This window comes from Hemibagrus wyckioides, linkage group LG06 (assembly GCF_019097595.1).
Source record: "Hemibagrus wyckioides isolate EC202008001 linkage group LG06, SWU_Hwy_1.0, whole genome shotgun sequence".
Taxonomy (NCBI): Eukaryota; Metazoa; Chordata; class Actinopteri; order Siluriformes; family Bagridae; genus Hemibagrus; species Hemibagrus wyckioides.
In genome coordinates this window covers 33256785-33270672 of record NC_080715.1, presented here as the reverse complement: position 1 = coordinate 33270672, position 13888 = coordinate 33256785, and the positions used below count along the sequence as shown (strand labels likewise).

The 13888-nt window shown below is 46.8% G+C and overlaps 1 protein-coding gene across 3 annotated transcripts in view; it reads right to left on the bottom strand.

The window, feature by feature from the left end:
• The window catches only part of ncoa1 (nuclear receptor coactivator 1), a 37365-nt gene that overhangs the window by 5461 nt on the left and 18016 nt on the right, over window positions 1-13888 (bottom strand). For 2 of the 3 annotated variants that reach the window (XM_058392011.1, XM_058392012.1), the window contains exons 4-20: window positions 10727-10893; window positions 7882-7988; window positions 7560-7737; window positions 7302-7481; window positions 6801-6899; window positions 6404-6544; window positions 6134-6281; window positions 4994-5996; window positions 4491-4653; window positions 3952-4146; window positions 3730-3847; window positions 3253-3421; window positions 2819-3103; window positions 1717-1815; window positions 1052-1451; window positions 790-958; window positions 32-218 (exon numbers count right to left, since the gene is read on the bottom strand). In XM_058392011.1, coding sequence (XP_058247994.1) covers window positions 32-218; window positions 790-958; window positions 1052-1451; window positions 1717-1815; window positions 2819-3103; window positions 3253-3421; window positions 3730-3847; window positions 3952-4146; window positions 4491-4653; window positions 4994-5996; window positions 6134-6281; window positions 6404-6544; window positions 6801-6899; window positions 7302-7481; window positions 7560-7737; window positions 7882-7988; window positions 10727-10893 — 3808 coding nt within the window. The remainder of the gene's footprint in view (window positions 1-31; window positions 219-789; window positions 959-1051; window positions 1452-1716; window positions 1816-2818; window positions 3104-3252; window positions 3422-3729; window positions 3848-3951; window positions 4147-4490; window positions 4654-4993; window positions 5997-6133; window positions 6282-6403; window positions 6545-6800; window positions 6900-7301; window positions 7482-7559; window positions 7738-7881; window positions 7989-10726; window positions 10894-13888) is intronic. The other variant, XM_058392013.1, reaches the window with a different exon arrangement.

Below are 13888 nucleotides of genomic sequence, written 5' to 3'. Positions count from 1 at the left end.
CAGAGTCCTGTTTGTATCCTGAACCACTCACCTGATCGTTACACAGAGAGCTGACACTGCCAAGGTTGTTGTTGCCGATGGCAACCGGTGGTCCAATCGGAGGTAGTGAACCCGCGGCTCCTGAGCCCCCGGCCATGGAGACAGTGATGCTCATGTTGTTGTAGACACCTTGCTGGCCAAAACCCTGCGAGCTGGTCTGACCAGACTGGTTATACAGACTGCCGAAAGAAAACAAACACTTCACATGTAGCAGATAAACATCTTTATGTGATTTATAGATGACCAAAAAAAAACCAATCCGGTGTGAAGGAATGTCTCTGTCAGAGTTCTGCAGCTCACTCTCACATCATGAGAGGTCCAAGTGTATAGTTCTGCTACTGATATGAAGCTGACTGAACTCCAAGGTGGACAGACGTGATACTTGGTCTGGTCCCCAGGCTGGACTCCTACACCTCTCCTCAGGTGAGTGATGAGACTGATCTTTTTCAGCTGAATTCAGTTGCTGATTTCTGTATTGATGGATTCTTTTTTATCTACAGTATATAATTATTCTGTGTAACTTGGCAAGATCTAGTCACTGGGGCACATTTTGGGAAGAGTGCTTGGACCCCACAGCTTACTTCTCAATGGTTATATTCCTTTGTGTTTCTTACTGTTTATTACACACATTATATATTTTGTCCTCAGTTAATTTTCCACACATGTACATAGCTCACAGCTCCTCAGGATCCTGGAGTTTCATGTTATTCCCCTGTCCTGTTTCCTCCCACCTCACAGTGACAATCTTACCTGTTAGTCACGCCTCCTTGCCAGTTCTTCATGTCAGGTGACTGGTAGCCAGGTGGGGGCTGAGTCTGTTGAAGCAGAGGACTCTGGGAGGTGGGGTTCTGTGGTGACAGCAAGGGGCTGGTGGGACCGAGTTCAGGGGGGAATGATGGATCTCCTTGCTGGACCATACCTTCAGAAAGAATTTCACAGGTATAAATAATTCTTGGCAGCATAGAAGCTTCCACATTTACACGTGTATTACGCAGAACAAAGTCAGATCTACCTGCACCCCCGAACTGCTGAAAGAGTCCCTGCTGAACAGGAGCGTTCACCGGTGCCCCAAACTGCCCCTGCATGCCTCCTATCATGCCTTGGGTGTTAGCCATGGGCAGCCTGGCAGACAGCTTGGGGTCCAGCGGTGTGCCCATGGGGCTGAAGTGGCTGGGGGAGGTAGAGGTGCTTCCAGGGACAGTGTTGTAACCTGGAGGGTAGCCGAACTGCTGCTGCTGTGGCTGCTGCTGCGGTTGCTGAGGGCCTTTGGGGACACGCTGGGCTCCCATGGGCCCGGGGTTCATTCCCTGCCTCATCATCATGACCTTCTGCTGCAGCAGTTGCCTCTGGCGGTGCTGGAAGCTGTAGAGCTCCCTCTGCCTCTGAGCAAGCATCTGAGCATTGAGTGGGGGCTGAGTGAGATGACCACAGAGGTGTCAATATACACAAATAAACAAACCACCACAGAAGTAACAGACTACAAATAGATTAAAATGTAAGAATTACTCTAATACACATCTGGTTCTGAGTGAAAATACAGGTTTGATTGGTCACAACACTGCTGACTGAAAGTCTCTACAAACGTTATAGACTATAATAAAACTGTGTTACAAAACAAATTATTCTACTGTGCAGCTCTGCAGCTTCAGCTTTACTGCACACTAATCACACACTAACCTGCGAGGGCATCTGGGGCTGCTGCAGGCCTGGTCTTACCCCCATCGCAACAGGTACCCCCTGTGGAAACTGGCTCATGGCCGCTAACCTGTTCTGCATCTGAAAGAGTGAGGGAGGAAAAATAAAGAACAGATCAATGAGAGGAGATAATCACTACACAAAAGGCAAACATCGCTCCACAACATGCTAACACAAACAACAGGCCTGCTCTGCTCTCAGGAGCTCTGCAAGAGAGCAGCATCATCTCCAGGGGCGGGTCCAGCAGCTGGAGTATGGGTTTAATATGAGTGCTGGGTATTTATAACAGCAAATTATAATGATACATGAGTGGGGGAAAGGTGTGTAGATAAGGTGTGGTGTGTAGCTGACGTGAGGTGTGTTATTGAGGTGTGGTGTGTTATTGTTTGTTATTAAGGTGTGTATCTGGGGTGTGGTGTGTAGCTGACATGAGGTGTGTTATTGAGGTGTGGTGTGTTATTGTTTGTTATTAAGGTGTGTATCTGAGGTGAGGTGTGTTATTGTTGTGTGTTTTTGAGGTGTGTAGATAAGGTCAGGTGTTTTATTGTTGTATGTAGCTAAGGTGAGGTGTGTTATTGTGTAGTCATGGTGTGTAGCTGAGGTGAGGTGTGTTATTGTGTGTAGTCATGGTGTGTAGCTGAGGTGAGGTGTGTTATTGTTGTGTGTAGTTGAGGTGAGGTGTGTTATTGTTGTGTGTAGCTGAGGTGAGGTGTGTTAGTGTGTGTAGTCATGGTGTGTAGCTGAGGTGAGGTGTGTTATTGTTGTGTGTAGTTGTGGTGTGTAGTTGAGGTGAGGTGTGTTATTGTTGTGTGTAGCTAAGGTGAGGTGTGTTACTGAGGTGTGTAGCTGAAGTGAGGTATTATTGTTGTGTGTAGCTAAGGTAATGTGTGTTATTGTTGCATGTAGTTGAGGTGAGGTGTGTTATTGTTGTGTGTAGTTGAGGTGAGGTGTGTTGTGTGTTACTGAGTTATTGTTGTGTGTTATTGAGTTGTGTCATTGTTGTATGTAGTACCTGCTGAGGCCCCTGTACATGCTGCTATGGCTGAGTTGTGTAATTGTTATGTGTAATTGTTGTGTGTAGTACCTGCTGAGGCCCCTGTACACGCTGCTGTAGCTGCAGTCTCAGCTGGTTTGGAGGCAGACGGATCTGAGCAGTCATCCCTGGTGTCCGGTTCATCCCGGGCCTGATCTGGGTCATACCCACGCTGTTGGGGAAGGAGGCGCGTGCTCCCCCGAAACCCATCCCCTGTGTGGTGTTTATGTCAGATGGGAACTGTGAAGGAGAGGTGGGGAACTGGGACAGGTAGGGCACAGGGGTGGAGGGCTGAGGCTGGGCAAAGCGCTGGGTGATTTGATCCAGACATCCACTCTACACAACACAGACAGTCAGATGGGCAGACAGACAGACAGACAGTCAGTGGAGACTGATCTCAGTCTAATTGGAAGGAAGTAAAATAAATAAATAAATAAACAAATAAATAAATAAACAAATAAATATATAAATGTGCCAATGCTCACCTGTACTATCTTGTCGATGCCCAGCGCTCGGTCCAGCTCCACAAGCTCACTTTCATCTGTGCCACTCAGGAAAGACAGGAGCTGTTCAAACAGGACCTTCTCATCATTATGAGCTTCCAGAGTGGTGGGCGGGACTAACATCTCATCCAGGGGACACGGAACACACTGCCTGAGATACCAGGAGCCAAAGAAAAGCGAATTAGGGTAGAAGAGCGAGTCTTTTCACAAACACAGACACACAAATCTGATCAAATCTGATGAATTAATGATAATGATCTAACACAGTTCAGTAACGTGATCACGTGAAGAATCCAGAAGTACAGGAGCACATTTCTGGCTAAAGACCAGACACATGCAGAACTTCACTGCTGAATAAGAAGGAAGTCAAATTTCAGCACTGGATCTGATATAGCAGTGTCCAGGAGGGTAGTATCCATAAGCAGGCCCTGAGTGCATAACACACACACACACACTCACTCTTGAGGTGAGGACAGAGGAGCATGAGTCTGGTTCCCCAGAGAGCCATCAAACGGCATGGATTCAGCCATCATGGGCTGGAACTGCTGCGACTCAGGAACATCCAGCTTTGCCAGGCCTACACCAGGAAGAACAAGCTGGACTTATCATTCTGACCACCAAGAAATAAACAACAAATCAAATGAAGAGTTAATAAAGAAAAGGTCCAACAGAAGTCCAGACCTGTGTTGGTGTTGAACATGTTGATGCTGGAGGGGTCACTGAAGGGGCTGCTGCTGTCCTTGGGTAGCTGAAAGGGGTCAGTCTGCCCCAGTACCTGACCGGGAACTGGACCTGGACCCTGAGCCTGTGTGGGTGTCGAGGGACTGCAGAAGTCAAAGGGAGACTGACTCTGGAGACTAGAGCCATCAGGGAACACTGCAGAAAAAAAAAGTCCAGTCAGGAGGAAAAGTGTTAAAAAAAAAATTTATATTTATAAACTTCCTTAAATACAAACTTCATTTCATTTGAGACAATATCCTTATTTATGCTGAGGAATAAATCCTATTTGTTATAAAAGTCAAAAGACATGCTGGAATACACACTGGAAATAACAACAACAAAAAGAGAATCATGTCTGTCCCTCACTGGACACAGTGTTGTTCTCATGGTCACTAAAGTGCACAAGAACATTTTCACAAACTCCTACACATGTTCAAAGCTATGCATTTGTTTTGGATATGCAGTGGGTGTGTGTGTTGGGCAGAATGAGGCATCCTTACCTCGGCTCGGTGTTCCAGGCGGCTCGTGTTTCACGCTCACTCCGATGGGAACGCCGTCACCACCCTGCTGGGGCAACCCTGCCTCCTCCACCGCCTTCTCCCCCACAGGTCTGAGGGTGGGCAGAACCTGGTTCAGTGGATGTAGATCAGCACCGGGAAACTGCTACACACACACACACACACACACACAGGGTAGAGGAATAGGAAAGCAAGGCTTAGAGAAGATGAGAGAGGAGTAAAGTTCAGGGTTAGAGCTACACACTCTCATTCTGAGGATCTTCACACCTTCATGCTCAGACTCATGGCTTCTACATTGAGACTAATTATCCATCTACTGTCTGTGCTTACATCATGTTCTTAACAAACCTGTGTGATGCCTAAATACCATAAATGCAGGTTACAAATATCTGAAATTTTTATTATTTATAAAACTTTCCTTTTTTTGGATTCCATCACTCTTTAGAACATACACAGAGAAAGAGAGAGGGTGTGGCAGTTCCTACCGGACTGGGCTTATCACTGGATTTGGACGAGCATGTTACTTGTGGAGCAGGAGGTGAAGTAGCGCCACACTGCCCACTTTCGTCTCCTAGTTTCTTCTCAGCTTTGACGCGCACTGTGTCCAGGCTCAACACTGCAGGAGGGGGCAGGTCCACCAGGTCCTTCTCATCTGTGTCCAGCAAGAAGCGCAGCAGCTGGTGGTCCTGCTGCTGTTGCTGCTGCTGCTGTTGCTGTTGTTGCTGCAGCTTGGCGTTTCCCAGGGTAGGTGGCAGAACCAGACTGGATCTCGGGCTGCTGGCTGGTGGTTCCTTCTTGATCTCGGGCTCGTTGGTGCCGTCGGCAGGGCTGCTGTCCTGGAGCAGGCGGTGCAGGATCTTGTGGCGCTCCGTCAGCGTGCTGTGAGACGCCGGGCACTGGCCGGACGGTGCCAAGCGACTCTGAGAGGCAGGTGAGGTCTCATGGTCTGTGGAGCCTCCCGTAGCATCCAGAAGCTGGCCGAGTTTAGGGTTAGCACTTCTGGGTTCGTCGCCGTGGCCCAGCTCAGGCGGCTTAGCCGGAGGTGGACGTGCAGGTGAGCTGCTGGGTGTGGGAGTCTGCCTGGCCAGAGGGGAAGGGAGAGAGAAAGGCATCCCATCACCGCCGGACTGCTGCCGTGCCAACGTGCCAGCAGGAGAGTGAATGCCAGGGGTCGGGGGTGAAAATGGATGGCCTGAGACACGAGGGCTGTTCGCCAGGCCTGGGCTGGCTCGGGGAGGCCGAGGAGACATGAACGAGGTAGGGGTGGCTGTGAGAGGGCTGCCCAGTGGAGACAGGCTACTGCCCTGCTGAGGAGGTGCGACCCGGCCAGGGATGGTGGCGCCAGGGGCAGACATGCCTCCATTGGCGTTGTTGTGGTGCAGACTGACCTCACCAGAGGACTGCAGGGCAGGAGAGCAAGCCGGGGCAGCTGCTGTGGACAAGAGGCTATGGGTAGTGTTTTCCTGAGAGCTAGCAGTGTTGTTTTCCCTGCGACACACACATACACACACAGATAATCATGAATATAGAATAAATAAAATACATCCTAGTCTCTGTAGTCAGTGAGCACTTTATCTGTAACACTCAGAAAGCTGTGTGTGTGTGTGTGTGTGTGACAGCTGCACCTGTCGATAGTGTGGATACCCATGATGAAGGGCTGTACATCGGGGTTGGGAGGGCAGCAGAACTTGCAGCGAGTCTGTGCACTGAGGGGCGTTCCGTCACTGAGAGTGAAACGGTACAGAGGGCTGACGGCCGAACCATGGGTCATCACTGTCCAGAACACACACACACACACACACACTCAGTGAAACCATGCCCTTCAGTGTTTAGTAAGACATGTGAATATTGAGAACAGAACTCAGTAAGTCAGGAGAGCTGTGGGTTCTGCGTACCCTCTTGTAGCAGCTTCTTGGCATGGGAGGGTTCTTTGCCCTGCGGCTGGAAGAATGCGTAGATGCACTTCCTGACCAGGTCCTCCCAGCCTGGCCGGCCTGTGGCTCTCAGAGCACTCGTCTCGATGGAGATGATCTTCCCTGTAGAGGACACACACACATACACACAGCAATTCTTTAATTAAAGCACATTTTTACTCTCTCTCTCTCAATCCCTCTTTCTCTCTCTCTCTCTCACTCCCTCTCTCTCTCTCCCCTCACTCCCTCTTTCTCTCTCTCTCTTTTAATCCCTCTCTCTTTCTCTCTCACTCACTCTCTCTCTCTCACACCTTCTTTCTCTCTCTCCCTCTTTCCTGGTGTAAGGTTTGTGTACAGTGAGATCAGAGTGAAACCCTACCTGTGGGGTCCTGCTTGGTGATGAAGGACTCTGTACTGACGTGAATGGGTGGCACTCGGGGCACACGGCACGCTATGCATATCAGGCAGCTCTGCAAGTCTGCACACACACACACACACTTCGTATCTGTAAAACGTTCACTATTCAATTAATAATAAATATTAACACAGTGGTCTGTATTTAAATAAAATGAAGCTGACCTAATAAATGTTCAATATCACTGAGGTGGTCAGTGAGCAGCTTCACACATCAGATTAGCCAATTAAACAATTAACCAAACATAACATTATAATAAACACAATACTAGTAGGCTACTGTGCTGGATTTAGTGCAGTATTTTATAATTTCATGCTGGACATCATATTAAAATAACAAGGGTTGGTTAGTTAAATAAATAAAAAAACAAACACATACATGTCCTCATGTCATTATTACTACAGTGCTGATTAATTCCTAAAAAAACACAATGCACTGAGAGCTGTGTGTGTATGTGTGTTGTACCATCTCCTTCCTCCTGCACTGCTCGGGGCTGAGAGACGGTAAAACACTGCATGTGCTCGTACTGCTGTCGCGCCTCCTGGTTTTCTGCATCTGCTTCGTCTGGAGGTCTCTTCAGGAGCCGGCAGTTAAACGTGTGACTGTTCCTCTGACCCTGCTCCTGCGGCCATGGCACCCCATTGACTGTACACACACACACGTGTATCAGTGACCGCACACACGAACACACACAAGCACATTTCTACACTGTAAGTCCCTCACCGAGGCTCTTGGGGAGTAGGTTGCGCACAAACTCGTTGTGGTCACCCACGTGCAGGATGCTGTAGACACTGGAGGTCATCAGCTCTTCCTGGGTGTAACCTAGGTAGTTTGTGACGTTCTCAGATACAAACACAATTCGTCCCTCACGGTTCACCACAAAGAAGAAGCCGTTCAGGGCCTGGAGGAAGAGGAGAACAGGAAGGGAAGATTATAGACTGTGCTCTGACCATCATCTTCATCAGTGATGATCTTATTCTACTAGAGTATGTGTGTAATCAGAGACACATTTATAATCTCTCGAAATATCACTAATGTCACATACCTCGAGGAGGAGAGGCCCCAGAGCCTCCTTCTCCACCATGCCCTGACTGCTGGAGGAGACATCACTCTTCTGCACCTCGTCATCAGGGGACATCAAAGCTACTTTCTCTGTGGACACACAGGACACTACGGCATTAGACTCAAATAGTCAGTGTATTACAACTGATTGGTTTTGTTGTTGAGGCACTGAATCATTTTCAGTAGCACGTTCTTCATGGATAAACACAGCACACTTTACATCTCAAAGTCAAAGTCAAAGAAGCTTTATTGTCACTTCAGCCATATATAGCAGATGCAGTACACAGTGAAGTGAAACAACGTTCCTCCTAGACCAGAGGTGCTACACAGAACACAAAGTACAGTGACGCAGACAAACATAGAGCTATAACAGAGATAAAAAAATTAAACTATAATTTAAAAATTAAAATTAAACTATACTTAAGGTGCAGTCTTTAAGAACTAGACATACAACAGAAGTGCACAGGAAGACAAGACAAGACAAGACAAGACAAGACAAGACAAGACAGTGCAGACAAACAACATATAGGCCGACTTTGTGCAATGAACAAGACAATGTTAGTCAATGAAAGAACAGTGTATACAGTGATTGCAGATATTAAAGCGACACATGTAAACAGGATTAATATAAATATAAATGTAAAGTGACATGTTCGTGCAAACAGGACAATTTAGTGTGTGTGTGTGTGTGTCTGACTATGTCCAGCACAGTTCAGTTCTTTTTTTGTGCGTGTGTTGTGTGTGTGTCCGTGTCCAGCACAGTTCAGTTCTCCTGAAAAAGGACCAGAACACTGAACACTTCACCTAAAGCTCTCATAAACCAGAAGCAGATCTGGCCTGAAGCCAACCACAACAAGAACCTCGCTAAAGAAACAAACTGCAAAGGACATTTAACTCCACAGAGCTGGTCTTCACGTCCCCATCAAACACCAATCTTTATTTGAAGCGTCAGTGATTATTCTCCAGCCAAGGAGCTCAACCTCATCATCCATCTTCCAGATCAAAGCGGTCAGACCACCACATGAGAAAGCTGAGATTCCAGCACCCAGACAGAGAAGAAGCTGGACTCTGTTTGTGTTGGGTTTGATTCGAATGCAGGATGTGTGAATGTGGCAGAGTTACATACAGCTGGGATCCTTACCAGCATTATTACATTTTAAACATATAGTGTGTGTGTGTGTGTGTTCTGCGATTGAGAGAACACTGGTATGAGAGAACCCTTTGATGAGAGAACACTGGGTTTAGAGAACACTGGGATTGAGCGAACACTGGGATTAGAGAACACTGCTCTCTGAGGTCTATGGTCTAAGATCTATGAAGAACTCAGCTTTTACATGACCATAATTCTAACAGAATATATGATGCAGGGATTATTTTTAACTTGATAAACGGGATGTGGAACCCTGGGTCAAGCTGATAGAGAGAAGTTATGTGACTGACCGGTGCATTCCTACTGGTTAGCACTGGAGTTGTTCATGTTGCCTGGAGAACGTGTGAGGTAAAACATGATGTCCACATGACCAACACACTCCTTGTTTCTATAACCACATGACATAAGCGTCACAAGGTAATCGAGCAGTAGTGAGATGTTCTCTGGGAGCTTCAGGTTCCTCTGTAAAGGCTCTCTGGAGCTCCTGATCAGCTTGTGGTGCTGGAGAAAGAGCTGAGAGTCCAGCAAATGGTGTTTAACAGACCGAACACCAGGAGAGAGGAGAAGCCAGCGAGAGGCCCCTCTCTCTTACACAAGGTCAGGGGGCAGTGGAGCACTGCCATTGGTCATTCTCTCACACGCCCCTGTGGCCCCTCCCACTGTGGTGTGAGGCTCTGAAGAGGAAAAAAAGGCTAGAGGATCTCCCGAGCCATGAAGGACACAGCAGTGGACCTAGATCCTGATAGCTGACCCTCGGCCACTTTCTACATCTCTACACAATTCCACCTGCTACTCCACAAATAACCTGCTGCTGGAAATACGCTGGGAAATAACACCACACACACACAACTCTCTCTCACACACCTCACACACACACACACACACACACACACACACACATATATATATATACAACTCACACAGTGGCTGTATGTAGAGGATAAATGAGGATTTATTTATAGAAGAAAGTAAATTTAAATAAAAATAGAAAATTACAATTCTGAAATAACTAAAACACCCAGAGACTGGATTAATAATAAACACTTTACTGTAATCTGATAAACAATAAGAGACTCATTTAACTAGATTCACTCTAAATCCTCATCCACACGCCTCCTCCTCCTCCTCCTCATCATCCACACTCCCCTCCCCCACACTCCTCCTCCTGCACCCCCCACAACCACACTCCTCCTCCTCCTCTTCATCCACACTCCAACTCCTCCTCTACATCCACACTCCTCCTCTTCTTCATTCAAACTCTTCATCCTCCTATACAGATTAGTATATTTATAACTGCAGTTAACTAAACTATTATCTACTGAACCTGGTTAACTGAGTAACTGAATAATTTCACATTTATCACATTAACATTTCTCTCTTTTTTCTGGTGAATGAATGTGATACATAAACCTGAGAATCTTCGGACGTTTCCTACACTCCTGAAAGTTTCCTGAACTGTTTCTCTTTCTTAGATCTGAGATAAACTTTTCCATTTTATTTCCGAAAAAGGAGAAAATCACGATTCATTCCTATTCCACAGAAAGAACCTCCACCCACCTGGACAGCTAGTCTACAGAATGATGAGATCAAGACCTTCAGACCATGAGTGTAAAGGTGTGTGAAGGTGTGAGATGGAGTGAGGGGGTGTGTGAGATGGTGTGAGGTGTAAGCTGCTTACCCTGCTCCCGCCTCTTGATCTGCTGGATCTGCTCCACCATGCTCTTCAGGATGTGGCATTTGTCAGGTTTCACGCTGAGGCTGGCGAGGTCACCCATGTTGGCTGACAGCAGCTCCGCCAACTCATCGATGTAGCGGCTCTCAAGCTCCCTGCGCCACTTCTCCCCACTGGAACACAACAAACACACATACACACACGAGTCAACAAGACAATACAAAACACTGCAGTTTAGAGGAAAGAGGAACAATACACAGCAAATCTACTCTTAAAGCATTATACAGACACAGACAAGGCCATAATCTCACACACCCCACAAACACACACCACATTTCACTGATCCCCCGTTTCACTGAATCCTGTCGTTTCACTGATCCCCTTTACACTGGTCCCCATTACACTGATCCCCTTTCATTGATCCCCCATTACACTGATCCCTTGTTTCCCTTATCCCCAGTTTTACTGATTCCCTGTTTCCCTCACCCCCCGTTTCACTGATGCCCCATTTCACTGATCCCGTTTCCCTGATCCCCTATTTCCCTCATCCCCTGTTTCACTGATGCCCCATTTCACTGATGCCCCATTTCACTGATGCCCCGTTTCCCTGATCCCACATTTCACTGATCCCACATTTCACTGATCCTGTTTCCCTCATCCCCCATTTTACTGATCCCATTTCACTCATCCCTATTTCACTGATCTACTTGTACATCAAGCAGGTCATTTTGATAAAAATAAAGATCAGGATGGTGTCAGTAGAGCTTGCTGTAACGTGGAGGAGAAAATGTCTGATGAACTGAACCTCTAAAACCAGGAGCTCATAAACAGTACATTTCAGTAACTCCTGAACTTCACCTAGACGATGTACTGTTCTTACCCTCTTAATTCCCACTGAAGATCTTCTACATTCAGAGAGAGAGAGAGAGAGAGAGAGAGACAGACAGACAGAGAGAGTAGCTGAACAGCTGAACGGATGAATCAGAGTGGGGTAAGTGTTATGGCAGGGACTATTTACTCTAACATTCTCCACTCGGTTGGCTAATCTGTGTGTGTGTGTGAGTTCCACATGTGTAACTGACTGATATAACTGAAATAATATGTGAGAAGCAGGAGAAAGCTTATCTGAGGTGACTGAGTACATGTACATATGGAATATGGATGACTCACTACATGTGGTGTGTGTGTGTGTGTGTGTGTGGAGAGAGCTGAGAAAGTAGGTCAGTGCATTGCCAAGGTTGCACGCAGGCGCATTGTGTGGATCAGGTGCTGTGTGGGGTTGCTGTAGAAACAAGAGGTTACATCAGTCCCACCAAGGCCTGGTTCAGGAGAGACATACACTCACCCGACCCACACACACACACCTTCGTACACTACACACACCCACCACACACCCTATGTCTACACACACATTCTAGCTGATATAAACATACATTAATCCCCATATCACTGCTGCTCACACTGATCACACACACACACACACACACACAGTCAGACAGGTGTGGAGATGATATCTCTGAGACCTTACACAGGTTAAACAATCATTTCAGGTTTTTTACCAATCATGATGATTATTTGACCAGCCTCATGTCCTCCTGTCAGGAACCACATCAAAGCTGCAAAGCTCTCAACAATTACAATAACAATTACAGACTACTGAAATTACAGTCAGGACATTCAAGTCCTGAATCACCTTCATCATCATCTGGTGGGGGTGATGATGAAGATGATGATGTTGAGATGATGTTGAGGTGATGATGTTGAGGTGGTGGTGATGATGTTGAAGTGATGATGAGGTGATGTGATGATGATAAGAGTGATAATGTAATGATGATGTTGAGGTGATGGTGATGATGATAATGGTGTGGAGGTGATGTGATGATGAGAGTGATAACGTAATGATGTTGAGGTGATTATATAGAGGTGATGATTATGAGGGTAATGATGAGAAGGGGTGATGTGATGATGTTGAGGTGATGGTGATGATGTTGAGGTGATGAGGTGATGATGTTGAGGTGATGAGGTGATGATGTTGAGGTGATGGTGATGATGTTGAGGTGATGAGGTGATGATGTTGAGGTGATGAGGTGATGATGTTGAGGTGATGAGGTGATGATGTTGAGGTGATGGTGATGATGTTGAGGTGATGGTGATGATGTTGAGGTGATGAGGTGATGAGGTTGAGGTGATGAGGTGATGTTGAGGTGATGAGGTGATGATGTTGAGGTGATGAGCACAGGTGGAGGTGATGTGATGATGAGAGTATTAATGTAATGATGTTGAGGTGATGATAAGGAGGTGATGATCATGATGATGATGTTGAGGTGATGTGATGAGAGTGATAATGCAATGATGTTGAGGTGATTATGAGTAGGTGATGATTTGAGGGTAATGATGATGATGAGGAGGTGATGTGATGATGAGGTGGACGATTATGAGGGTGAAAAAGTGTGATTATGAGGGTGATAATGTGATGATGTGGAAGTGATGGTGATGGTGATGATGTGGAGGTGATGGTGATAATGTGGAGGTGATGATGTTAAGGTGATGTGGTGATGAGGTGGTGATGTGATGATGTGGAAGTGATGATGTGGAGGTGATGGTGATGATGTGGAGGTGATGGTGATGATGTGGAGGTGATGGTGATGATGTGGAGATGATGGTGATGATGTGGAGGTGATGGTGATGATGTGGAGGTGATGGTGATGATGTGGAGGTGATGGTGATGATGATGATGTGGAGGTGATGATGTGGAGGTGATGGTGATGATGTGGAAGTGATGATGTGGAGGTGATGGTGATGATGTGGAGGTGATGGTGATGATGTGGAGGTGATGGTGATGATGTGGAAGTGATGATGTGGAGGTGATGGTGATGATGTGGAGGTGATGGTGATGATGTGGAGGTGATGGTGATGATGTGGAGGTGATGGTGTGGAGGTGATGGTGATGATGTGGAAGTGATGATGTGGAGGTGATGGTGATGATGTGGAGGTGATGGTGATAATGTGGAGGTGATGGTGATAATGTGGAGGTGATGATGTTAAGGTGATGTGGTGATGAGGTGGTGATGTGATGATGAGGTGGTAATGTGATGAGGTGGTGATGTGATGATGAGGTGGTAATGTGATGAGGTGGTGATGTGGTGATGAGGTGGTGATGTGATGGTG